At 46.4% G+C, this 27,425-nt stretch overlaps 1 protein-coding gene across 6 annotated transcripts in view; it reads left to right on the forward strand.

The window, feature by feature from the left end:
- Positions 1–27,425, forward strand: part of LOC121277978 (fibronectin type III domain-containing protein 5-like) — a 288,355-nt gene that overhangs the window by 131,516 nt on the left and 129,414 nt on the right. The window contains exon 4 of one of the 6 annotated variants that reach the window (XM_041187937.1): positions 2,007–3,080. The exons of the other annotated variants lie outside the window; for them this stretch is intronic. Within the exon in view, the coding sequence (XP_041043871.1) occupies positions 2,007–2,128 (122 nt within the window). The 3' untranslated portion in view covers positions 2,129–3,080. Of the gene's footprint in view, positions 1–2,006; positions 3,081–27,425 lie in introns of those variants that run through there. 6 annotated transcript variants of the gene reach the window in all.

The following is a 27,425-nucleotide window of genomic DNA, read 5'->3' on the forward strand; positions in this document are numbered from 1 at the left end:
AGGATCACACTAGTTTCCAGAAGCTCCCACATCCTGCAATTGCAGCACATCACCTGCCCTACCATCTCCAATATGTGTTAATTAATTAATTGTTAATTAATTAATTATAATTAATAAAGCTTACACTTCCCAATAGGTTTTAGCACTGCCAGTAAACTTTATAATACTGATAAAACAATACAGTACTTACAATGCTGATAAAACTAATAATACTAGTTTACCTACTCCTGCTGCACCGAAGTGGAAATCAAATACAGCAGAAGAAATAAATCACTTCCTCCCCACCCTTCACCAAACTCCCCATTCAGCACACCTTACTTCCTGCAATAAACCTTACCTAAAGCACCTCCTTCCCCCTAAGCACCAAATTCCCACTTTGAACCAAATTCTCAAATGTACTCACTCGTATTCTGTCTCACACAGGCCGAAGTCTCCCCTCTATGACTGTGCGCCTATTACTGCGACATCAATGCGGCATTGACGTGAAGGGCAGTCACTCTCACCTCACTTCTTGAGTTCAGCTCATTTGTCCATGTTTGAACCAAGGTTGTAATGAGGTTGGGTAGATGCCAGTGTTGTCGCTATGCTGGAACAGCTTGGCTGAGGGCACAGCTAGTTTTGGAGCACAAGTCCTCAGTATTAGTGCTGGAATGTTGTCAGGGCCCATTTAGTACCTGAGGAGTCACAAATTATGCTGAACATTGTGCAATCATCAGCGAACATCTGCACTTCTGACCTCACGATGGAGGGGAGATTGTTTTTGAAGCAGCTTAAGTTGTTTGGGCCTAGGACACTATCCTGAGGAATCCTGCAGCGATGTCCTGGGACTGAGGTAATTGACCTCCAACGACCACAACAATCTTCCTTTGTGTGGAGAGTTTTTCCCCTGATTCCCATTGACTTCAGTTTTGCTCGGGCTCCTTAATGGCCACAGTCAGTTAAACAATGCGGTGATGTCAAGGGCAGTCACTCTCACCTCACCTTTGGAGTTCAGCTCTTTTGTCCATGTTTGAACCAAGGCTGTAATGAGGTTGGGTGCTGAATGGTCCTGACAGGACCAAAACTGCATGTCAGTGAAGAGATTATTGCTAAGCAAGTGCTGCTTGATAATGCTGTCGATGACCCCTTCCATCACTTTGCTGATGATCAAGAGTAGACTGATGGGATGTTACAGAATAAGGGGACACTCATTTAAGACTGAGATGCAAAGGAATTTCTTCTCTCAGAGGGTAGTGAATGTCTGGAATTCTCTATCCCAGAGAGTTGTGGATGCTAGGTAGATAGATTTTTGAAATGTTGATGATTTGAGGGCTATGAGGTGCTGACACGAAGGAGGGGTTGAGGCCTAGGGCAGATCAGCCATGATCTTATTGAATGGCGGGGCAGGCATGAGGGGCCGAATGGCCTACTCCTCCTAGTTCTTGTGTTCTTATGTTCTTATGTTAATTGGCCATGTTGGATTTGTCCTACTTTTTGTGGACAAGACATACCCGGGCAGTTATGTATCTGTATTGGAACAGCTTGGCAATGGGCTCGGCTTGTTCTGGAGCACAAGCCTTTAGTAGTATCGCTGGATTTTAGTCAAGGCCGATAGCCCTTGCAGTGTCCAGTGCCTTCAGACATTTTTTGATACCACGTGGAGAGAATTGAATTGGCTGAAGACTGGCATTTGTGAAGCTGGGAACCTCAGGGTGAGGCCAAGATGGATCATCTACTCGGCACTTCTGTCTGAAGATTGTTAAGAATGCTTCAGCTTTATCTTTTGCACTAACGTACTTGGCTCCCCCATCATTGAGGCTGGGGATATTTGTGGAGCCTCCTCCTCTAGTGAGTTGTTTAATTGTCCACCACCATTCATGACTGGATTTGGCAGGACTGCAGAGCTTGAATCTGATCCATTGGTTGTGAGGTCTCTTAGCTCTGTCTATCACTTGCTAATTCCGCTGTTTGTCATGCAAGTAGTCTTGTGTTGTAGCTTCACCAGGTTGATACTTCATTTTTTTTAGGTATGTCTGGTGCTGCTCCTGGACATGCCCTCCTGCACTCTTCATTGAACAAGTGTATCAAGTTCTTCATGAAGAGAAAGATTGTCTGTCATCGTGGACCCTACGTGGGAGTGAGGCCATGAACAGCTTTTTGACATGTCGTTGGGGGGAGGCGAAGGAATCTCACCCTGACTTGACAGCCTCTGCCCACAAAGTTCATTTAATAATGAATCTGCAAAAGGTCCATTGCAATGATTGGCAAAGAGTTGCTGTGTGACATTTACTTCCTTCTACCTTTCAAAATAAGAAATAGCAACAATACGCTATCATGAAGTCAGATGGAACCAAATAAAATAACTCATGGTATATTGGTGGACCTTTAATACACTGAAGAAAATCCAATTAAAATCCAATAAGCTGATTCTTCCTTCAGTTATTTAGAAGTAAATGTCAACACCTGGGAAAGTCAGAGGGATGCAAGCAAGACTTATTCAGACCAGGACAAAGTAGGTGTTTCTTAATGTGCTTATTATACATTGCTATCTTTGCTGAGTGTCATGTTATAATTTCTTCTGCCTATCATATTAGTTCATGAAGACAGCAAATGTCTCGATGGCTAACTTACAGCTTAGTGATGAGTGCAAGTAACAGCTGATACACTGAGTGCCCAATAGACCACTCTGTTCCAAGAAGAGAGATTGGCAATTAACCCTAGGATTCAAATAGTACATTATGAGCACGATTGGTAACAGCCCAATATCAAGTATTTTGTTGCAAATGGGTTTCACAGCTGTGTTTCATTCTTTTATAAATGTCTTATTTAATTTTCATTCCTCATTTTACATAGGCCATCTGATCAATGATTTTGATAAATAGGGCATGCCATTTCAATGATTTTACTTTGTATTGGAACATGTAGTTACAATTGTTTAAATGGTTTTGTTCTAGGACTTTGGGTTCAAATGCTTTGTCACGATGATATTTTGTCCCTTAGAAGGCAGGAGAAATGTTCTTATATGTCACATCCACCACCTGATACCAAAGTATCAGGGATCACTGATATGAATAATAAACTCAACATGTAATTTTCAGTCACATATTTCTTTTAGCATTCTCAATGGGGTATATGGCAGCAGAGTGATCTTTTTGCTGGCCCATCCTAATTCACCACAATAGCTGGGAGAATTTAAATTCAGTTCGTGAAATAGGCCTGGAATAAAAAGCTAGGCTCAGTAATTGCGATAATGAATCTACTGGTTTGTTGTAAAAAAACCATCAGATTGACTAATGTCCTTAAGGGAAGCAAATCTGCTGCCCTTTTCCAGCTGGCCTACAGGTGACTCTTGACACATAGCAATGTGTTTGACTCTTCACTGACTTCTGAAATTGCCCAGTAAGCCATTCAGTTTTTAGGGACGGGTAATCAATGCTGACCCTGCCAGGGATGAGCACATCTTGTGAATTCTTAAAAATGCAGGGCTCCCTTATGGGGTGATATCATGTCAAGGGGATCTTTAAAAACAACAAAATGACTATCAGCTGTTTTTGCTCTTTTCTGGTGAGTTGTTGAAAAGATGCATTTCCTGGCAGTCTTGGCTGGGGCAGTGGAAAGGAAGTGTCGAGATGGATTCAAGATCAATCTTACTGGCATTAGTGACAGCAATGCAAAAAACTGAAATTAGTGAGAAAACCTAGGGCAGAATTATTCGCTCGGTGTGTGGGCACACGCCCAACACACTCACGTGATTACATTGAGTGAGTGTCCTGACGTTATTGTGCACTTGTGTGATATTTCACTCAGTGGGCGTGCACGGGTGCCGGAGCTGTGCTCGCCATTAATTAAGAGGCCAGTTAAGGCCATTAAGAAGTCAAATGATGCCGATTATTTGTTGCCCGTGCAATTTCGTGCTCATCGCATGGGCAAAATAGGCAGGCAGCCAGCCGACAATTTCAAAACCCTAATCAACGGGTGGGATAAAAAGGGTCAACAGCGTTGCCAGTGTGAGTAGCGAGGAGTTTGGTAGATAGTTTACAGCTGGTGACTTATTGGTAAATGGCAGTTTCATTTATGTTTGGAGCTTCTTTGTTAGCATTTCCAGGCTTCATTTCAGGACTCCTTGATGTTGCCAAGGACCCTGGAGATTTCAGACCATGTAGACCCTTTCAGGTATCAGACAGCCTTTTTACCCTGGTAATGCGGATTGTGGTCTCTGCTGGAGGCACCTCCCCTCAGGAGGAAGTGAGGGGCAGAAGGGGGAGGAGGCCAGGTGTCCCAATGCAGCTTCAAGGGGAGCGACCTGTGGGAGGAGAGGCGCAGGCATAAGGGGCACAGGGCCAGCAGGAAGACTAAGGTGGAAGGGACCACAGAAGATGCCACTATCCTGCTGCCAGGGTTTACAGGCGGCGATGCAGCTACCTCAATATGTCCGAGGTGCAATGCCGAAGGAGGCTTCACCTGTCAAGGGAGACAGTGATTTCCATTTGTCAGATGATTGGGCCTGAGACCAGCTGCGACTGTGTGGGTGGATGTGGGTGGACACCCCATGCTAGCGATTCTGAAGGTGACAGTGGCCCTCAACTACTATGTTTCCGGCTTTTTCCAGGGTTCAGTGGGGGAATCTGTGTGGAGTCTCCCAATCAGCCGTCCACAGTTGCATCAGGCTGGTGACAGAAGCTCTGTTCAGGCAGGTAATGACATTCATTCATTTCTGTGCAGACAAGGCCAGTCAGGCTGAGCGAGCCAGAGGCTTTGCAGTGATTGCTGGCTTCCCCCGCATCCAGGGTGCACACATGTGGCCATCAAGTGGGTGAGCCCGGTGCCTTCATCAACAGGAAGGGCTTCCACTCCATGAACGTGCAGCTAGTGTGTGATCACAGGATGTAGATTCTGCATGTCTGTGCAAGGTATCCTGGCAGTTCCCATGACACTTACACCCTGAGACACCCCCAAATGCCGAGGCTGTTCAGTGCTGCAGCCCGTCTGGATAGATAGTTGTCTGGTGACAAGGGCTATCCATTGAAAACGTGGTTTATGATGCAACTCTGCCACCCAAGAACAGAGGCAGAGCAGCATTATAATAGGAGTGATGCCTCCACAAGGGCGGTGTTAGAGAGGACCATATGTCTTCTGAAGATACGCTTCCAATGCCTGCTCCGTTCAGAGGGAGCACTACAATACCCCCCAGAGCGGGTGTCACTGATAGTTGTCACATGCTTTGCTCTCCACAATCTGGCACTGGTAAGGGAGGACTCACTGGAGGAAGAGGATGTTGACTCAGCTGCACAGGCCACATATTATGAATCCAGCAGTGAGTCAGAAGAGGAGCACGGTGAGGAGAACACTGAGGGCATGGAAGCATGCCTTGCTAACCTCCAGGGAGGCAGGGACACCACAGATTCTTGATCCAACACTCCTTCAGCTAGGGCTGCCACCTCCATCTCAGGTGACTGAAATGGCCCTTTCCTTTGATCCCAAAGTCCACTCAGTGTCCGTGCAATACATTTTGAGCCACCCACATCCACCATTATATACTGGCATACCCTGCGCCACATTAAATAAAAAAGGTGAAGCATACTCAGGCCATTACGAAAGAAGAAAATTTATCTCATTTTGACAGTCAAAACAAATTAACAGAACTTTCTCAGGTCTTCAAACCCAGACCAGTAAACATAAACAAAACATTGCACAACACAATATTACCCGTGAAATGTCCCCCTTCTGCTCATGGTGCCTTAAACTTACGTTTGTGAGCGCTATGCCTTGGTGCCCCCACCCAACCCCCTCGCTGGCAGCAGCATTGGAGACAGCCTGTTGACACTGCTGTCCTGTTGGCCTTGATGACCTTGGTGGTTGTCCCCTGGCCAGTGCCATGGCTGGCATCTCCCCAGTTGCCACAGATTCATCAGATGCCACGGTCACTGGCAGAGGGGTGGAAGAACTGCTGCTGTCATCTGGAGCACCCTGATAGGAGCCTGCAGAGACAACAGGCAGCTCTTGCGCCAATGTGAGGTCACTCTGGACCTCCCTGCTCACCACTGATGGACGGGTACCTAGCTGGGATACTGGGTGCCTCATCCATCTCCCACACTGACACTGACCACCTGAGGTCAGTGCCTGCGTCAGGATTTGCAGGTCCGAGTGCCCAGGAACCCCTCATTCTGTCCCTGGAGCTGCCTCCCCATGAGAGTCACCACCTTCTCAATAGAGGAGGCAGTGCGCTTGGCCATGAGGATCAACGCAGTGCTCATGCTCCACCAGATCCTTCCACACAACTTGCTGGATATCCAGCATCTCCACCTAATGGATGACTCCAGTGGTTCATCATCTGCTTTTGATTCAGCATCATCCCGGTCTCCAGCAGTCCTCTGAGGCCTCACCTCAAGTGAGTGTGAGGTGCCTTCACTGCTGTGCACTGACATTGTAGCCAAAGATCTAACACCCACCGCTGGTAACTGTGCTGATGCCTGGTTCAGAGAGCAGGAGTGACACAGATGCATCTGGATCCTGGTGGTCCTCTGGTGTCATTGGTGGGACTTTGGGGTCCTGTGATTGAGTGCGTGGTGGCAAACCTAAGGTAGAACAACAACATGTTATTAGTTTAAGTCATCACACTGTCACTGTGCTTGCCAGGCACCCTGGTGAGACCATGGAGATCTGCATCATAGTGCCATCATCTTTCAATGATCAATGGGGAATCCAGCTTTGAGGCTCCCATCAATGAGGAGACTACACAAGAATGTTTGCACCATCCAAAACTCTCACCTCTGTGCACTGCACTCTTACCTTCATCTGACACCCAGCTCCACCGCGGCTGGTTAACTGAGGTATGTGGTGTCTCTCCAGCTCCAAGGCATCCTACTCGTACCTGGTTAAGATTAGGAGGTTAGTGGGGCCTCTGGTGGTCCGCGACTTTTCAATGTTGTTCTGGGATATCTTCTCCTGAAAGGACAGAGGAGTGTTGATTAGTCCACTCTATACCTGCAGTGCAATAGCAGCTTGACCAACCTTGCCTGAGGAACACCTTGCAGGGCACATCCGAGCCGTGGCTCTCAAACTGCAAGGCACTCAGTCCAAGCAGCCAGGGCTCACCCCTTGGCCAGCTCCGGCGTCATTGACATTTAGCATTCAGACTCTTACACCCCTGAGCTCCACAGTGGGTATGGCCAGCTCTTAACACTTCACCACACTGATCCATTCCAACAAGGTACTCACCCTTCCTGAGCACAGCAGGTTGTTAAACCTCTTGTGGCACTGGACCCAGGTGCGCCGCACAACATCATGGCTGCTCACCAGCACTGCCACCTTCTCCCAATATCTTTTTGTAAGATGCGGTTGCTGCCTCCTTTCATCCCTTGGGACAAGTGTGTCCCTCCTGGCAGCACCTCCTCCAGGAGGACCACGAGGCACTCATCAAAAAACTGAGGGCTAAGTGCCCACCCAACCTGCCCTACCGCCTGGTGCCTGCAGCCACATTTGAACCCATAATTTGTAATCTCCTACTGACAACTCCGAAGATGTCTTTCTCACTGGCAGCCTTCCAGGGCCTGACTGTGCTGATTTTTAAACAGCTGCTGGGCCCCATTGGAGCTGGCAACTGACAGGTCCCTTAATTGGCCTGCCGAGCATGAAATCACGGTTGGTGGGCCCGGGAGCGGCCGAGAAACGGCCCGCCGCTTGTGCCCGCCCGCCAAACTCAAAATTCTGGCCTTAGATAAGTTCATCAATAAAGACTTGGCATTTACAGTACTGAATCATAAGTTGCCTGTTCTTTATTGGAAATAGATACTTAACAGTATTTAACCCAACATGGAAAATCTGTCGCTTTTTGGTCATTTTTTTTATGGCACATTGAGTATTGACATCAGATAGACTCCAAACGTTTAATGCTTTTTTTCAGTATTTCTGATTTTTGTCAACTTGGATTGAGTTACAAACTTGCCGCCTCTTCATTCATCTTTTCTTCACCAAATATGATGACATTATACCTGCGTGTCCACATGTAATGAGCAAGTTTATTAATTTATTTGATGTTTCATCAGAATAATTTTTAAAATTCCATTACCTTTTCCATATTTTCGTTATTATATGTGTGCATAAAATGTTTGTTGTGATGTTACATGTTGCCCACCAAGGCTATCCATCTATGTTGGGGGCCACAACTGATGCCCACAGTTGGCAGACTTTTCTTCTGTGGCCCTGTTAGGTCCCTCATTAGGCACTTCCAGCATTTGCTGTATTGGATTTGCACCCCAGTTTGGAGCAATCCAATTTTTAGGCCTTTGCACAAGAACAAAAATCAAACTCAGCTAAAGTGGTATACGTTACTAAATAACTGGATGAGATGAAGCAGTTGCATTTCAGTGACAATTTTCCTTCTTGTCTACCATACATTTTCGAGAAAGAACCTCATAAACCTTGGAAAAGGAGTGTTAAAAGTGCTTATATTATTTTTCCAGTGGTTCTGCAAGTCTTCAACTGATATTGCATTGGACAGGTGGGAGAACCTCTGTGGAAATTCACCCCCGACCTGTCTACATGGGTAATGTTAGTAAGGTTACTAACACCCTTTGAACTGTACTCCAGTAGACTTGTCTAGACATGACAGGAAAATGAGGATGTAAATTCCCCCAAAACTTACCTTATATCAATCCCCATGGCTTAAGCCATGTATTTGCAGAATAGGCTGATTACAAGTCCAGTTCTTTTGTTATGTTCACTGATGTCTGCTTGCCTATGTTATGGTGCTTTTGATGAACCAGTTTTATTTGACCTATTTTCTGGTACTATGTGATTTCTTGCTTTTCTATTCACTACTCTGGATAATTCATTTTTCTATAGAGCTGGCTCAGGATTGTCAGGTAATTTTAGGGATCATGACAATGCATCTGTGTTTCTGTGACCCCCATAACAGCAAACTAAGTGAATGACTAGATAATGTGTTTTTGGTGGTATTGGTTGCACTGGTTGGCCAGATTACTCACTGCTCTTCTTTGTATAGTTCCATGGGATCTTTTACATCCACCTAAACAGGTAGATGCAGTCTTGATTTGGTATCTCATATGAAAGACACAATCTCCAACAATATATTCCTTCTTCAATAGCGCATGGACATGTCAGTGTAGACAATAAATGGCTATTTGCCAATAAAATACTCCCATCCAATGAGGATCCTGTAGAAATCAGTCATCTTGTGCCCCTAGTGTAAAACCTTGCTTGATGGAAGTGCGTTAGAGAGAATCAATATGGCAATGTCGTAGAACAACAATGACCTAAGTTGCTGTCTAATGAGGCCTATCACCAATCTGCAATCCCAGCACCATCAATCCCAAGATGCTACCACAGGGATCCAGCAGCTAGCCACCTACCTAACTTATTCCTGGGCCAGCACCTAGAGTGACGATAAGAAAAGGAACATATAAAGCAAATGCCATCACCAAGGGAAGCAGTGGCATGAAATACACAAGGACAGGAATACTGAACACTTGCAGAATGAACTTTGGCTGTCTCCAAAGGGTATTTCTGGAAGAGTGTGATATAACTTTTTATATGGCGAAAATAATAAGGAATGATAGTTCTACTTCTTATGAATTCCTTGGAAGCATCTTATGTGTACCAAAACACATTTAGTGGTCGCCAACCTAGATAAGTGTCTTGTTTCATGCTGTGTTAATTAGCTAAACAAATATTTCTTGTCACATCAAATAAAAAAATTATATGAAATATTTATTAGTCCAGGAAAATTAGCTGACATATTCATGATTAATAGGCCATTGGTCCCTTAAATATTTGTGTAATTGCGGCCAAAGATCATTGCAAAAAACAATAGATATGTTTAAAAGTTGGTTTCCAGGATTTGTTGGAAAACAACTTTAAGCTACTGGGGCCTTAGGGGTTCTGCCATTTTTATGCCATAATTTTGGAAGTTTTTTGTGTGCCTTGTGAAAGGTAGAAACTCCAACCATCGGTCTCAAGGCAAATGACAGCCAGAGAGTAAAGTCCCTGGTGAGGATTCCCTATTTAAGAGGAGGTGATGGACTGGTAATCCAAAAGTCTGGAGTAATGCTCTGGGGACCTGGGTTCAAATCCTACCAATGCAGATGGTGGAATTTGAATTCAGTAAAAATCTGGAATTAAAAGTCTAATGATGACTATGAAACCATTGTCAATTGTTATAAACCCATCTCGTTCATTAATATATTTTAGGGAAGGAAACCTGCTGTCCTCACTTGGTCTGGCCTACATGTGACTCCAGACCCACCACAATGCTGTTGACAAATAAAAGTGCCCTTTGAACAAGGGCATTAAATGCTGGTCAGTGATGCCCAATAAGAAAATTGTAGCCAGTTCCCACTTATTGGCTCAGTTGGGTATGCTATACTCTCTAGGATGTTGAGGCTATTCAATCACAAGAACCAATGGCTAAGATAATTGTCTCAATTTTTCATATCTTAAGTTAAAGTTTGTTTCAAAGTTGACTTTACTGACAAGCTTACAGTTGTCGAAAAATGCAATAATTCTGAGTTGGGTCTATTTTAATTTTATATTTTTCTGTCTTGACACATATAATAATAAATTGGATGTATTGAATATATGTGCAAATTATGCACTGTACTAGACAGACTTCACAATTTGCCAAGTGTTTGGTTTAGAAATGCCGAATTTCCATCCAGTGGTTCCCGGTAGCTTTAATTGTAGGCTTTTTTTAAAAGATAAAGCCTTACTGTTGGAGTCCAGGCCAAAAGAAGCAGCCTGGACTACCGAAAGGGGTAGTTTTCATTATTTTGCCATTGGTCTTCTTACACAGAGGCCTGAGCGGGACATGGCTAGTGTCAGAGTGGGGTGCTGGCCTAGCTGAACCCTTGCAGTGAAAGTCGCCAGAATTTTCCAGCTGCCAGCAATCGGTGGGCAGCAGATTTGTGCCCAAAATGGCACCTATGACTGCCTATTTGATGCTATTGGTGCGCCCTTGCAAACTCCATCAGGCTTCCATTCGAGCATAGTCACCACAGATTTTCACCCCTTATCCTGTTAATGCATCTACCTTGTGCAGTACTCCAAGCCCAATATTCTCAGGATGGATTGCTACATACAGTACCAATAACGCCATAAATGTACTTATTAAGATTTCCTCTTTTGCTAAAACTGTTATGAACAGATTAAAAAAAAGAATTCATTTTGAGAAATTTCAGAGCTGGGGAATATTTTGCAACAAACCAAATGGCTGCAATGTTAGTTGATATTCTAACTACATGTAGAGGTGAATGGTACATTCATGACTACATATCCTAGATTGAATTCAGGTGACAGGAAACTCATGGACAGAGTCTCAGTTACATGTGGTACGTTCAGCCACCATTTATATTTATTTTTAGTTTTTACTGGCAATTTTCATGAAGCGGTTATTGCAACATTATCAGTTGGATAGAGCATTTACGTATAACAAAGCTCTCAGTTACAATGCCATGGGCTGTGTTGAATCTTGGTCCTAGTTTGTTTGTACTATACTTCATGATATGTTATTAGCTTACATTATACCATGCACTCATTGTAAGAATAAAAATACATGTGGCAGAATTTTTCGCTCGGTGGGTGGGCACGCGCCTGATCCGCTCAAGCGTGAAATAATGTATGTTGACATTGGCCGAACATGCCAACATCAACGCACACTCACGCAATATTTCACTTGGCGGGCGCGCGAGTGAGATGGAGGTGCTCCTGCTATTAATTAAGAGGCCAAATAAGGCCCTTGACACACCAATTATTTCCAAATTTACATAGCCCGTGCGATTTTTCAGCTGTCACATGGGCAAAACAGGCAGGCAGGCCACAATTTCCATGGGTGGGCTGAGAAGGGTCAACAGCATTGTCAATGTGAGCAATGAGGAGTTTTGGAGATCGTGTGCTGCTAGTTGCTTATGTGAAGTGGACAGCTTCATCTCGCTTCAGAGCTGCATCCTTATCATTTCTAGGCTTAATTTCAAGACTGACTGTTGTCTTCCAGGTCCCCGGATGATTCAGACCATGTGGGCCCTTCCAGGTAGCACACAGACTTCCATAACCCTGGTAATGGGGATTGTAGTCTCTGCTCGAGTCACTGCCTCTGAGAGGGAACAGAGGTCAGAAGGGGGAGGAGGCCAGGTGTCCCAATGTAGCTTCCTAGGGAGCGACCTGTGGGAGGAGGGGCGCAGGCACAAGGGGGGCAGGGTCATCAAGAGGTCCAAGGCAGAAGGGGCCATAGGAGACAGCACTATCTCGCTACCAGGATTTACAGGCAGTGATGTAGCTACCTCAATATGTCTGAAGTGCAATGCCAAAGGAGGCTTCGTCTCTCAAGGGGGACAGTGACCTCCTTTTGTCAGAGGACTGAGCCTGAGATCAACTCCGACTGTGTGGGTGGACGCCCCATGCCAGTGGCTCTGAAGGTCACAGTGGCCCTCAGTTTCTATGCCTCCGGCTCTTTCCAGGGGTCAGTGGGGGATCTGTGTGGAGTCTCCCAATCAGCTATCCACAGTTGCATTAAGCTAGTGACAGAAGCTCTATTCAGGCGGGTATTGACTTTCATTTATTTCCGCATGGACAAGGCCAGCCCAGGCTGAGCAAACCAGAGGCTTTGCAGTGATTGTTGGGTTCCCCCGCATCCAGGGTGCAATCGACTGCACACATATAGCCATCAAGGCGCCAGCGGGTCAGCCGGGTGCTTTCGTCAACAGAAAGGGCTTCCACTCCATGAACGTGCAGATAGTGTGTGATTACTGGATGCAGATTCTGCAAGTCTGTGCAAGGTACCCTGGCAGCTCCCATGACACCTACATCCTCAGACACTCCCAGATGCTGAGGATCTTCAGTGCTCCAGCCCGACTGGATGGATGGTTGCTAGGTGACAAGGGCTAGCCCCTGAAAAGGAGGCTCATGATGCCTCTCCGCCACCTAAGAACAGAGGCCGAGCAGCGGTACAATAGGACTCATGCCTCCACAAGGACGGTGATGGAGAGAACCATAGGTCTTCTCAGGATACGCTTCCAAAGCCTGGACCATTCAGGGGGTGCACTGCAATACCCCTCAGAGCGAGTGTCACTGTTAGTGGTTGCATGCTGCACTCTGCACATTCTGGCACTGGCCAGAGGGGGACCAATGGAGGAAGAGGATGTTGATGCAGTTGCACATGCAACAGATGATGAGTCCAGTAGTGAGTCCGAAGTCAAGAACAGTGAGGAGAATGCTGAGGGCATAGACGCTAACCTGGGTAGCCTCCAGGGAGGCAGGAACACCCGGGACGCTTTGATCCAATGCAACTTCAGCTAGGCTGCCAAATAAGAACCACCACCACCACATGCCAGGGCTGCAGGCTCCATCCTCGATCTCAGAGAGGAACATTTCCTTGGCCACCAACATACACTCTGTGCCTGTGCAATAAAGTTTCAGGAGACACACATCCATCATTACATAATGGCCTACTCTGCACCTGCAGAACAAATGAAGCATATAGAGGCCAATAGCACAAAATAAAATCTCATTCAGTGTTGCATGTGACACATTGCTGAACTAAACATTAACCGGTGTTATTTATCTCATCATTAAAAATGTTAAAGCAAAATGGGAGAACAAAATATCACCTGTGATAAGGCCGTCTTCTGCTTGAGGTGCTTTACTTTTATGCGGGTGCTACATCTAGGTGCTCCTCCCTCACTGGCACCGGCATTGGAGACAGCCTGCTGGCTCTGCTGTCTTGTTGGCCTTGATGACCTTGGCGGTTGTCCTCTGGCCCATGGAGCCTGTGATGGCCCCGACTGGGATTGAGCAGCCAGTGCCATGGCTGGCATCTCCCCAGTTGCCACAGCCTCATCAGATGCCACGGTCATTGACAAAGTGATGAAGGAGATGCTGCCATCGTACGGAGTGCCCTAAAAGGAGCCTACAGAGATGACAGGCAGCTCGCGTGCCAATGTGAGGTTGCTTTGGACCTCCCTGCTCATTGATGGATGGGCACCTAGCTGGGATACTGGGTGATAATCCATCTCCCACACTGACCAGCTGAGGTCATTGTCGGTGTGTGAGCTTGCAGGTGCAAGTGCATCCCCAGGAATCCCTGATTCTGTCCCTGGAGGAGCTTCTTCATGAGAATTGCCGCTCTTTCCTGGAGGAGGCATTGCGCTCAGCCATGAGGGTCAATGCAGTGCTCATGCTCCGCAGGGACCCCTCCCAAACGGAGATCATGGCACGCATACCCTCATGTATTTCTGCCAGATCCTTCCGCATATCTCACTGGATTTCCAGCATCTGCTGCTTCAGGGACAACTCCAGAGGCACATCATCAGCCATCAACTGAGTATGTTCCTGGTCTCCAGCAGTCCTCCGACTGCCTGCGCCCTGGGCACTCTCTGCCTCCACCTGCACCTCAAATGAGTGTGAAGTGCCCTCAGCAATGTACACCGAGATGCTAGACACTGATATTATGCCCACTGAGCTGCTGGTAACTGCACTGATGCCTGCTTGATAGAGAGGGGGACGCTGGGACGTGGTGAGCTTGGTGGTCCTTCAAGGTCCTCATTGTGTATGCCTGCTGGTGAACCTAAAAGGGAGAAGAAGGACATGTCATTAGCTAAAGTCATCACACTGTCACTATGCGTGCCAGGCACCCAGGTGTGACAATGGAGATCGACATCTTGGTACCCTTGTCTTTCCATTATCAATGGGGACTCCAGGTTCAAGGCTCACATCAACTTAGAGACTGCACTACAATGATTGTAATAACTTACATTCTCACCTCTGTGCACTGCACCCTTACCTTCATCTGGCACCCCAACCTCACTATGGCCGGTTGATCGCCTCCTGAGCTCCAGGGCGTCCTGATCAAAGTGGGTGAGGATGAGGAGGTGTGGGGGTCCCCTGCCAGTCCGTGACCTCTCAATATTGTTATGGAATGTCTTGTCCTGAAAGGATAAAGGAGCATTGATTAGTCCACTCCCTACCTGCAGCGCCATCGCAGCCTGGCCAACCCCAGCTGAGGAACATCTGGCAGGGCTAAGCCAATTCATGGCCCTCGAGCCGCAAGGCACTCAATCCAAACAGCCAGGGCTCACCCCGTTGCCAGCTCCAGCGTCATTGATAATTGCCACTTACACTCTCTGATGTCCATGGGGGGATGGCCAGCCCTAAACTGCTCTGCACACTGATCCATGCCAACATGGTATTCACCCTTCCCAATCGCAGCAGATTGTTGAAGCGCTCCTGGCACTGCACCCATGTGTGCCTGACCATTTCGTGGCTGCTCACCCTGGAAGCCAACTCCTTCTTGGTGAGGTGCTGTGGCCTCCTCCTCCCGTTCCTGGGATAAGGGTTTCCCTTCTGGCAGCTACCTCCTTCAGGAGAGCTGCGAGGGACTTGCCAGAGAAATGGAGGGCTGACCTGCCCTCCTGCCTGCTGTGTCCAACCGCACTGGAATCCATAAAGAGTACAGGAGACATCCTTCCATGGCCTCCTTCCAGGGGCTGCTTGGGCCACTTTTGAATCGGCCACCGGGTCGCCATTGGACCTGGCGGACATCATGCCCCTGCCCCCGCCTTCTTGGAGCTTCCCCAGCCACCTTTCATGGTAGGCGGGCCTTAATTAGCCCGTCAGCGTGAAATCACGGTCCATTCCTGATCGCGGCCGGCCTGCGGCTTCCTGACCACTCCCACCAAGCCCACCCACCAAGGGCAAAATTCTGTCCCTGGATAGAATAATAACCCTGAGATCTGCTGAGTTCTGCTTTCCAGGTTGTCCCCATTCTGCCAGCCACATGCATTCCCACATACCTAAACTGGTTCATATTAAAACATGTTGTCTTGCTGACAATGCTGTTTTTTAGTTGCGAATGTGTTTATGCTGCAAACATTCATAGTGTTAAACTAAATTAATATCAGTACTGTTGGACTCTCAACAATGTTTGATGAGCTACAATGGATGGGCAACATCTGAAATGAAATGTAATCAATAAATTCCATCGATATAAATGTAAAATGTGGCTGAATAACATCTAATTAGCCCCTTCTGATCCAACCAACCATACATTATTTGCAACATTAGCAGACTATTGTGAACCTAATGGAAGACATGCACAATATTTCTGTTTGCATCATCAAATTACTGTAATGAAATGAGACACTAGACATAGCAGCAGCTTCCACTGAGGCATTCAATGTGAAGTGAATACATTAGAATGAGAGTAGGTCCCCTTCAACTCACTCCACAGAATGCATAGTTTTGCTTTTCCGTCTTGACTAAACAGGAATGATTTGACTAATTTTCTTATCTCAATATGAAACACAGTTAAAGGTGATGTATACAAGAAAAAAAAACATAAAAACCATAATCTTTATTAGATGTACTTACACTTGGTTAACATAATGGAGCTGTAACCAGACATAACGGGCTAAATTTCTGTTGGTCTTCCAGCACACTCTTGCCTCCATCTATCCAAATAGGACATCATGGGATGCGGGCATCACTGGCTAGGCCAGCATTTATTGCCCATCCCTAACTGCCCTTGTTCAGAGGGCATTTAAGAGTCAACTGGAGTTACTCACAGGCCAGACCAAGTAAGGACAGCAGATTTCCTTTCCCTAAAGGACATTAGTGAACCAGATGGGTTTTTACAACAATCAACAATGATTTTCATGGTCCTCATTAGGCTTTTTAATTCCAGATTTTTATTAAATTCAAATCCTACCATTTGCCAGCTCCCCAGAGATTTACCCTGGGTCTCTGGATTACTAGTCCAACAACAATACCACTATGCCATCGCCTCCCCTGAAGGGAGGGTCATCCATACTAGAAGGGCAAGACCACATGGTGGGGAAAGGGCACTCCCAAACATGCTGTTTCCTCATCCCCAGCCTTGCTGCTCAGGAACAGCCAGACACTAGGTGGTAGGAGGTGTCCAGATTGTAGAGAGGCACAACCAGGGCCCAACCAAGGGTCCCATACTACGAATAAGAGGGCCACTAGGACAATCCGGGACACTTTTGTGTGGGAACCCATCCCCCAGAACACATGTTGCAGCTTCCCCAGATTACTGAGTGTGGAGAAGCACCCCGAGTAGTGTGGCTGTCTGACAGGCTATTAAAAAGGTGGGGATGTGTCCCTGTGGGGAGAAAATCCAGCAAGCTGAATAATCAGCAGGCTGATCTTTGCATTTACATGGAATCAATGGCCTGTAATTAAAGTAAACAAACAGATGTAATGTGGCAAATTTTCTTTTGTGTGAAACATATTTTTTTAAATTTCTAAGTGGATACTCGGTGGAAATAAATTGAAACAGCATACCTCACCCCACAGGACCAAACTGCCCAGAATAATGGCAATGAATGTTATATAAGTTGCATTTATCATATTGAAATGGAACAGATACCATAGGCCTAATATTAATCCTGATGCCAATCAAGAAAGGGGCAGGTTAAAATCAAGGCAGCAAGATACTCACTTTGTTCATGCCATACTCATACTTCACATCAACTTAACAGGTGTATTTCGAGCATGGTAGGAGGCCCTCACCACCTAAAAGTAAGGGCCTTGTTAAAATTCATAAGTCAAGGTTCTCTGTCTAATACAGGACCCCAACACAATTTAGGCTAACCGTATGACTCACATCCAGTGTCAGGTAGCCTGTTTTTAGGTGAGCTAGGAGAAGAAGAGCTTCCCTGGGCTCCGTAAGATAACCTTGGGCCTCCCTGCACCAGGCATCCCCTTCCCCCAACCACAATCACTCTCGCAATTATTATCCTCAGGGGTACCTGTCATTATTTTACCAGCAAGTTCTGAACTATCATGCCTCATTCCTGAGCCTTTAGTGAAATTATATTGAAAGCACAATATATCAATAATCCTTGATATGAGGTAACACTTTATATCTTACTTAAGCAATGTTGACAACAGACAGCCTATGTGACCATCGAAGTGCAATCTGTCAGATTTGGGTTTAGAACATGTTTCCACTATTTACATTTAGTATAAGCATTGAAAATTGCAGAGGTTACACAATAATGCTCACTAAATTCTAACAATGGTCGGGGATTTTACCAGCTGCCCATGGTAAACTGTGGTTCTAGTTAGTTTTCCATCCACTGCAGCATGTTGAAGATATGACGATTTAACAACTGAGCCTCATTAACATCTTACCAATGCACCTCCCACCTAGAATGCTGGGAAACAGGCAGGAAGCTGCTATTGGCCTCTGTAAGTCAGGCGCTCCTTGGCCACACACTGGCACTCAGATGAATGTGGGGAAAGAGGTTCTGGGGGGCTTACAGCAGGAAGGTGAGGGGAAACGCAGAGGAATCCAGGGCAGCACAGCACCAGTCTTTTCTTGTGAGACCTGGAAGAGCACCCCTGACCCCACAGAGCTAAGTAACAAATATACCTGGGGGCTTTATTCAGCTTCCCGATCATCTTCACACTGGTCTACACTGTCAGGAAAATCGCAGTGGCTCTCCTGTACGGTTCAAGGTTAAGGTTGCTGCCGATGACAACATTAGGACTTGGCCAGCTTGGGCAGGTGGCTTAATCAATTGTCCAAATACTTCTGGTAAAATCGGAAAATGCAGGGTCCAGCTGCGTCCTGGTTAGTGTAACTCAGGGTATCTTAGTTGCCCTTCTGAAACATTCCTGCCAGGTGGGCAGGGTTAAAATCTTCCCACTCCTTTAGGCACAACCTTGGGTGAGCATTTTCCTCACTACATAGGTAAATCTTTACACCTTGTTCGATGACATTTTTATAGATTGAATGAGATTCCCAGTTTTCCCTATTTTGTCATAAATTATGGGTAGATTTGTGCTAGGCATACACGCCACTGTGAATTTCATTGACACAACTGAAACTCATTTTGCATAGGATGCTTGCAATTGGCTGAGAATAAGATTTTCATCTCCTCAGTTTGGACTGATTTACCTGGTTACAAGAAATGTAACTGACTGAAGCTTCAGCTAGAAGTTTACATTGTTGGAAGCATGAAAAATTCCCCATGATTAAAGAAGAAACTATTTTCTACACCAGAAATAGAAATCATCATCGAGATGTACAATTTTACATAAGAACATAAGAACAAGGAGCAGGAGTAGGTAATTCAGCCCCTCGAGCCTGCCCCACCTTTCATTATGATCATGGCTGATCTCACTTCGGTCTCAACTCCAATTTCCCGGCCTCTCCTCATAACCTTTCAACCCATTACTAATTAAAAATCTGTCTATCTCCTCCTTAAATTTAGTCAACATCCCGGCATCCACTGCACTCTGAATTCCACAGATTCACGACCCTTTGAGAAAAGTAATTCCTCCTCATCTCTGATTTAAATCTACCACCCCTTAGCCTAAAGCTATGACCTCTCGCTCTAGAATGCCCCAGAAGGGGAAACACTCAGCATCTTATATACCTCAATTAGATCTCCTCTCATCCTTCTAAACTTTAGCGAGTACAGGTCTAAACTGCTCAATCTCTCCTTATAAGACAAGCCCCGCATCTCTGGAATCAATCTAGTGAACCTCCTCTGAACTGCCTCCAGTGCAACTATATCCTTCCTCAAATAAGGGGACCAAAACTGTGCACAATACTCCAGGTGCGGTCTCACCAATGCCTTGTACAGTTGCAACAACACTTCCCTATTTTTATACTCTATTCCTTTAGCAATAAATGCCAAAATTCTATTTGCCTTCCTTATTACCTGCTGTACCTGCATACTAGCTTTCAGCGATTCATGCACGAGGACATCCAGATCCCTCTGCACTGAGGCATTCTGAAATTTCTCTCCATTTAAATAATAGTCGCCTTTTTATTTTTCCGACCAAAATGGATAACCTCATACTTATCCATGTTAAACTCCATATGCCAAATTTTGGCCCATTCACCTAACCTGTCCATGTCCATTTGTAAATTTCTTATTTCTTCCTTGCAACTTACTTTCCCACCTATTTTGGTGTCATATGCAAATTTAGCCTTGGTACCTTCAATCCATGAATCCAAGTCATTAATAGTTGTAAATAGTTGGGGCCCAAGGACCGAACTCTGTGCACCCCACTAGTTACAGCTTGCCATCCAGAAAAACTGACTCTCTGCTTTCTGTTGGTTAGCCAATCCTCTATCCAAGCTAATATATTACCCCTAACTCCATGTGAACTAATCTTTTGTGCGGCACCTTATCAAAAGCCTTCTAGAAGCCCAGATATTTACATTTACAGGATCCTCTTTATCCACTTTGCTTGTCCATTTTGCTTATTTACTACCTGCCCTTCTTATTTTACTACATATACAAATAACATATATTATATAGCTTTTGTTACATCCCCAGGATGTCCAAAATGCTTCACAAAGAATCATTCCATTTGTAGTGGAATCAGAGGCTGTTAGCTATAATAGAAACAGAAAATGGTGGAAATACTCAGCAGACCCGGCAGCATCTGTGGAGAGAGAAACAGTTAACATTTCAGATCTGTGAGCTTCCATCAGCCTGAAAGGTCGGCCTGAATTTTCATCCTGCAACCATTGATCAGACCATCGGACTTCTAAAGATGCAATTTCATTGCTCGAACTTTTCAGATGTGGCCCTCCAATACCCTCCTGCAAGGGTCTCGGCTATTGTGGTGGCTCTGCTGCATTATTCATAACATAGCCCTCCAGAGAGTTGTAAACCTTGTCGACTGTGAAGCCCTAGAAGGCGACAGCACAACAGGGGAAGAACAAGAGCAGGAGTTGAGAGAGGAGGAGGGATTGGACGCAGAGGAGATGTCACTAAACAGAGAGTTTACCATTGATTTCAGTTTCCCTGGAGCTTTTTGAAGCCATATTTAGTCAAATGCCTTGATGTCAAGGGCAGTTACTCTAACTTCACCTCCGGAATGCAGCTCTTTAGCCCATGTTTGGATCAAAGCTGTAATGAGCTCTAGAGCTTGTTCCTGCTGGAACACAAACTGGGCATTGGCGAGCAGTTAGTGGGCCTGAATTTTCACATGGATTTCTTACCGTATCTCCACCAAAGGGCACCTGATCTCTCCCAAAGGTGTTCCAGAACCATATCCAAATGTGTACCCTACTTCTCCAAAAGGGTATCCCTGGCTATCCAAACAAATTCACGAGGTTCAGACTTGCTCTTACCAGGTCTAGTCTGCACACTTCGGGTTTCAGATTGTTATGTCCGATGCAGTTGGTAAATTGGAGATACTTAAAAATCCCAGAGGGAAACTTTAAACAACTGTCATAACCTATAATTTTAAGTGTTATGTTTGAGATGCGAATCTAAACTCAGGAATCAGACCACCAGTTCTTGAGTTTTTACATTAAACTAAATGAAACATTTTATTATTTTATACAGGTTAAAATATATATACACATGGCTACAAATTACTACTATCATAACTTTTAACAAATTCCCAAACTAATCTCCATTAAGGCAACAGCACCCCATATACTTAACCAAACACCAGGCAATGCATTTTCACCCTACAAATTCAAAATTAGATTCTTTTCACTTTGGTTCCTCTGGAGCTAGTTGGAGGCTTGCAGCTGCCTTTTGATCTCACATTGCCTCTGCTCTGCACACCCAAAACGGTTGTCTTGTTATGCCTACCACTGCCCATTGAATGTTAATTCTCATTGTATCAACAGTCTCTGAACTAAACCTCTCTAACAATCAAAGCCATTTCATAGTACCAATTGTATTAGTAATATAAACATATTGCTTGTTAGATGGTGGATAGGTGTCTGTTTTCACCCTACTTCTTGAATGCTGTATTCAAAAAATGCCAATGCATGCTACCTCTCTTACACATCAAAACCATTACGCATCAAAGCACCCAGACTAGCTAGTTTTAATAGAGACACCCACAGACTAAACCTCTATTTTAAAAGAAAAATATTTTCCAAAATATTATATACATTAATAGCTTCATGATAAGATACCTATCTCACCAAAATCAGACATGAGTGGAGGCAGTTGCTGAAACATATGGCAGCTGCCTCTAGAAACCAGGAATGTGCAATTTAGAAGCCACCCCCATTGCTTCCACTGCAAAAATGGCTGAGGCCGGGTTCTGGAGCGCAACATCCAGATTCGGGCCTTTGCCAGCATTTTCGCACAGAGAGCATCTATTTGAAAATTCAGGCCCATGTCTTGTCGATTGTTTTTAGTGAACATACTGTGCAATGCTATTTTTTCCCCGGACAAAAGGATAAACCTTTTTGACAGTTAAAAGAGCACCACTGGTGTTAGTGATAATTGCAGATGAAAGTGTAATGTGTTGGAATGACTTTTCTCTGGCTGATGTTTTAATGTGAGAATATTAACCTATTTATTTTAAATAGCTTCACTCCTCTGTTAAAATAGCACATGGAGGAATGTCATTCAGTGCATTAAGCATCTGTCCATGAATATCACCAACAGTAATTTCTAGCCTCATGCATTACAAAATGTTCGAAATGCACAGCGAGTTCATCAGCATCTAAAAGAAGAAGGGTAGGTTACAATTTGAGTGTGACCATTCGGAACTCAAATCTGCTGCTATGTTTCAGTGATACTGACCAACTCGAGGGCAGAATTTTCCCTTCCAGGATTAAGTTCCGTGGCGGGGACAAGAAGTGTTTTCTGCTGTGGAGACCACTGGAAATTCGGCATCGTGCAGACCCAGCCTCATTAATTATGCAGTCGGGGGCTTCTTGCTGTATTGTGCGGCAGGGCGGGCTGGATGACATACGCCCCACCGTCATATCTGGGTGCCATTTTTAAAAGGCGCTTGGACAGCAACTTAACCAATGTTGAGGGAGGAGATTGCCTGAAAAGGTCTCCATGGGAGGGTGGCGGACTCTACAGAGAACCCGGTCCAGCAGATTCTACAGGGGATACGCTCAGACCTGCACTCCATCACTGTCACCATGGTGAGCTTTTGCTGTGGCTGCGCAAGATGGGGGCAGGCACCTCACCCTCCATCCAGATGTACCTTCCCCTCAAGGAGACAGGCAGAGGCCCCTGGGCACCCAAAGCAATATTGGTCATCCCGGGACCTCCATTCAGGACTCTGAGGGTGTCCGGCCCCTTTGGAATCCCACTTGCCTGTGACCCCTTCAGCCTCGTCCTCTGTGACCACAGAGCAGTTGCCCCACATCAGGACAGCCACAGTAAGCCAGGGCCCTCGAGGCCTTGGGTCTCTAGAGAATGGCCGCGAAGGTCATCCAAGGCAACAGGGCCAACTGGTCAGCAGGCTGCCTCCATCCCTACTGCAGGTGTTGGGGGAGCACTTAGAAGAAGTGGTAGGGAAAGAAAAATTAAGAAGTTTTGATTTCACACGTGGTTGTATGGGTGCACTCTGATTGTTAAACTTATCACACTTTAGTAAATATAGTACACTTGCACTTTAATCATATCTGATGTGGTTTATTTGTGATAGCCCTTAAGTCTGTGCTCACGGCCCCCTCCACCATCTTCCGAGGAACACCCATGTCTCCCGGAATCGGCATGTACAAGGAGACAAGGGTCTTTGCCATATGCAAGAAGTTTCCCACGCACACTGAGCCTTTGTCCTTCACACACTCATCTGCTCCATCGCCCTTGCATTGTAAGTACTGCATGCTGGGGTTCACCTTCAGTTGTCCAGCTGAGCTGACCGGCACCTCCACCCACCCCTGATGACACAACTCCCATGCAGCATTTCGCGGTCTCCATCATGATGTTCTGCATACTTGCAAGCAACCATGGTGTGAATAATGTTTGAAGTTGAGTCTAATACATTTTCCCCTCCACCCATCACCCACACCCTCTCCCCCATAACCTCTGACCCTCCAGGTTTTACATTTAACCTTCCCACCATCACCATCCATCCCGTACAGGTGAATGTAGAAGTCCTCTACCTTCCCGAAGAGCCCATCCCTGTTATAATTGACATGCTCCTCGCTCATCCTGATGACCCTCAGAATCTGCATCACCTTCCGCATCCCCCCAACAACCTTCAGCGTCTCAACACCCGCCATCACCGTACCCTCACCCTCCCACTCTACCAGCTCACACTGCCCCCTTTAATGGTCACCATTCTATCCTATCACTGGTACCCTGAGTATGCCCCCAGGTCTCCTCCATTGACTCTACAGACTGCTTTCTCCTCCTCTCCCCCATGCCTGTCCACCCCTCAACACCCCCCTGGCCATTATCAACTGCACATGCTCCTATGCCCTTCACACCTGCGCAACAGCCCCATGCCCCTTCACACCTGCACAACACCCCCATGCCCCTTCACACCTGCACAAACCAACCCCACCCCACCCCGGCCCAACCTCCACCAGGGCCCTTCCCACGCTTCCACTCTATACCAGTTCACCCATTCCATGACCTCCACAGAATCTCTCTCTTTCTCCTCCCCCACCAACCTCCCCTGCCCCCCTCTAGCCCTACACACCTGCCCCTTGTCTTCCTTCCTCTCCTCCCAGTTTAATCACACCCCCAGCACAGACCATCACTACCCAACATTTTCGCTAGCAGCTGTCCACCTGCAGCCTGAAGATCCAAGCCCTGGAATAAGTTATTGCTTGAATATCCGCCTCCAGCTGCTGCAGAGAAGATCCATCTGGTTGATGCTCCACCTACCCACTGTTGCGCTTAGTGTTCCAGGGTCCGGTTGCTGGAGCCTCCACCTTCTCTTCTGATCTCTGCATGTTGCCCCAGGCCTTCTTCAGGTAAGTGTTGACATGTACACGCCACGTCGGTCCAGACGTGTTTGGGGCCAGCGTGATTTCCCACTGGTGGCGCAGATGATAGGGTGGGGGTGGTGTTGTGGGCAATTCATGCTGACCTCTGGCAGGAATGGTGGCCCGTCATAGTGGGCAGTAACGCAAGTTCCCTCTGTCACTTTACACTGTGGGAAACTGATTTTTCAGCTCCCGCCACAGCCGCCCTCAGCCTGGCATTAAACGGGCTGCAGGGTGGTTGTGGAGGGGTGGTCTGGAAAATTCCACCCCTAAACTTTTCTGAAGATGCTTAAAAATATTGCAGATCTACCACTGGGGTGATATGGGGTCAGAGATGGGACCAGTACAATTGTGAGTGAATTTTGTTTAGTGTATGTAGAATACTGTGCAGTTTACAATGATTAGAAGTGTGTGCTGTAAAAATTTCAGTTCCCTAATATTTATGGGAGTTTTGTATTACTTCAGACATCACACACTAACTACATGGTACGTTCCAAAGTGTCAGAGTTTGGGATGGATGGGAATTGATTAAATAATAGAACAAACGACAATCATTGATCTGGAGCCTCAAATTTGGAAGAGGTTATGATTGCCCTGTAAATTGCTTAAGCAGTTTAAAACCAGCTACATTTACCTAGGGCAGAACTTTTCATCCAGCAGGTGGGCAAGCACCCGACCCGATCGGGAGTAAAATAGTGCACGATGTTTTGCTCAGCGGGCACATGTGGGTGTCAGAGTGGTGCCTGCCATTAATTAAGTGGCCACTTAAGGCCTTCAACAGTCCAATTAGCTGTGATTTTTCCTTGCCTGTGCGTTTTTCTGCTCATCACATGGGCAAAACAGGCAGGCAGAAAGCTGACATTTTCACAAACCTCATCCAAGGACGGGATTAAAAATGGTCAGCACCATTGCCAGTGTGATTAGTGAAGAGTTTCGGAGATAGTTTGCAGCTGATTGCTTATTGGTACTTGGCAGCCTCATCTCTGTTCCGGGCTTCATTCTTAGCATTTCCAGGCTACATTTCAGGACTCATTGCTGTCTGCCAGGCCCCCAGAGGATTCAGACCCTTCCAGGTATCAGACAGCCTTCCCATACCCTGGTAATGGGAATTGTGGTCTCCACTGGAGGCAACTCCTCTGAGGGGGAAGAGAGGGGCAGAAGGGAGAGGAGGCCATGAGTCCCCATGCAGCTTCGAGCGGAGGGACCTGTGGGAGGAGAAGCGCAGGCACAAGGGGCGCAAGGCTAGCAGGTAGTCCAAGGCATAAGGGATTGCAGAAGACCCTGCTGCCAGGGTTTACAGGTGGTGATGCAGCTCCCTCAATATGTCCGAGGTACATTGCCAAAGGAGGGTCCATCTCTCAAGGGAGAGCGTGACCTCAATTTGCCAGATGATTGGACTGAAATCAGTTTTGACTGTTTGGGTGGACACCCCATGCCACTGGCTCTGAAGGTCACAGTGACCATCGACTTCTATGTCTCCATCTCTTTCCAGAAATTAATGGGGGATCTTTGTGGAGCCTCCCAAACAACTGTCCAGAGTTGCGTCAACTGCTGACAGAAGCTCTGTTCATGTGAGTACTGTCCTTTATTCGTTACCTTATGGAGAAGCGAACCAGAGACCTTGCAGTTATTGCTCGGTCCCCCGAGTTCAGGGTGCAATCGACTGCACAAATGTGACCATCAGGTTGCCAGCGGGTGAGCCCTGTGTCTTCGTCTACAGGAAGGGCTTCCACTCCACGAACGTGCAGATAGTGTGTGACCACAGGATGCAGGTTCCGCAGTCTGTGCAAGGTACCCTGGCAGTTCCCATGATGCCACATCCTGAGACACCCCCAAGTGCTGAGGCTCGCCAGTGCTCTAGCCTGACTAGACGGATGGCTGCTGGGTGACAAGGGCTATCCGTTAAAGAGGTGGCTCAAGATGCCTCTCTGCCACCCAGAACAGAGGCAGAGCAGCTTACAATCAGAATCTTCCTCCACAAGGGTGGTAGTAGAGAGGATCATGGGTCTTCTCCCGATGCACTTCCGATGTCTGGACCGTTCAGGCGGTGCACTACAATACCCCCCAGAGTGGGTGTCACTGATAGTGGTTGCATGCTGCGCTCTCCACAATCTGGCACTGGCAAGGAGGAACCTACAGGAGGAAGAGAATCTTGGCACAGCTCCACAGGCCACAGAGGATGAGTCCAGTAGTGAGTCCGAAGAGGAGCACAGTGAAGAGAATGCTGAGGGCCTTGGTAACCTCCAGGGAGGCAGGGACACCATGATGCCTTGATCCAACGCTCCTTCAGCTAGGCTACCAAAGATCAGCTCCAGCCACATGCCAGGGCTGCCGCCTCCATCCCGGATGTTTGAAAGGAGCCTTTCATTTGAACACAAAGAACACTCAGTGCCTATACAATAAAATTCAGAGTCACCTATGTCCAGCATTACATACTAGCGTTCCCTACACCAGTGAAATAAAAGGGTGAAGCATACTGAGGCCTTGTCAACATAAACACAATTTATGTCATTCTGACAGTTCAACAATCTTAACAGAAACGTTTCTAGTATTCAACATCAGACCAGTATACATAAAGCAAACAAAAATGAACATAAAATCACCCATGACCTGTCTCTCTTGTGCTCATGGTGTCTTTAACTTACATTTGCAAGTGCTACATCTTGGTGCTCCCTCCTCACTGGCACCGGCATAGGAGACAGCCTGCTGACCCTGCTGTCTTGTTGGCCTTGATGACCTTGGC

The sequence above is a fragment of the Carcharodon carcharias genome, chromosome 5, assembly GCF_017639515.1.
Source record: "Carcharodon carcharias isolate sCarCar2 chromosome 5, sCarCar2.pri, whole genome shotgun sequence".
Taxonomy (NCBI): domain Eukaryota; kingdom Metazoa; phylum Chordata; class Chondrichthyes; order Lamniformes; family Lamnidae; genus Carcharodon; species Carcharodon carcharias.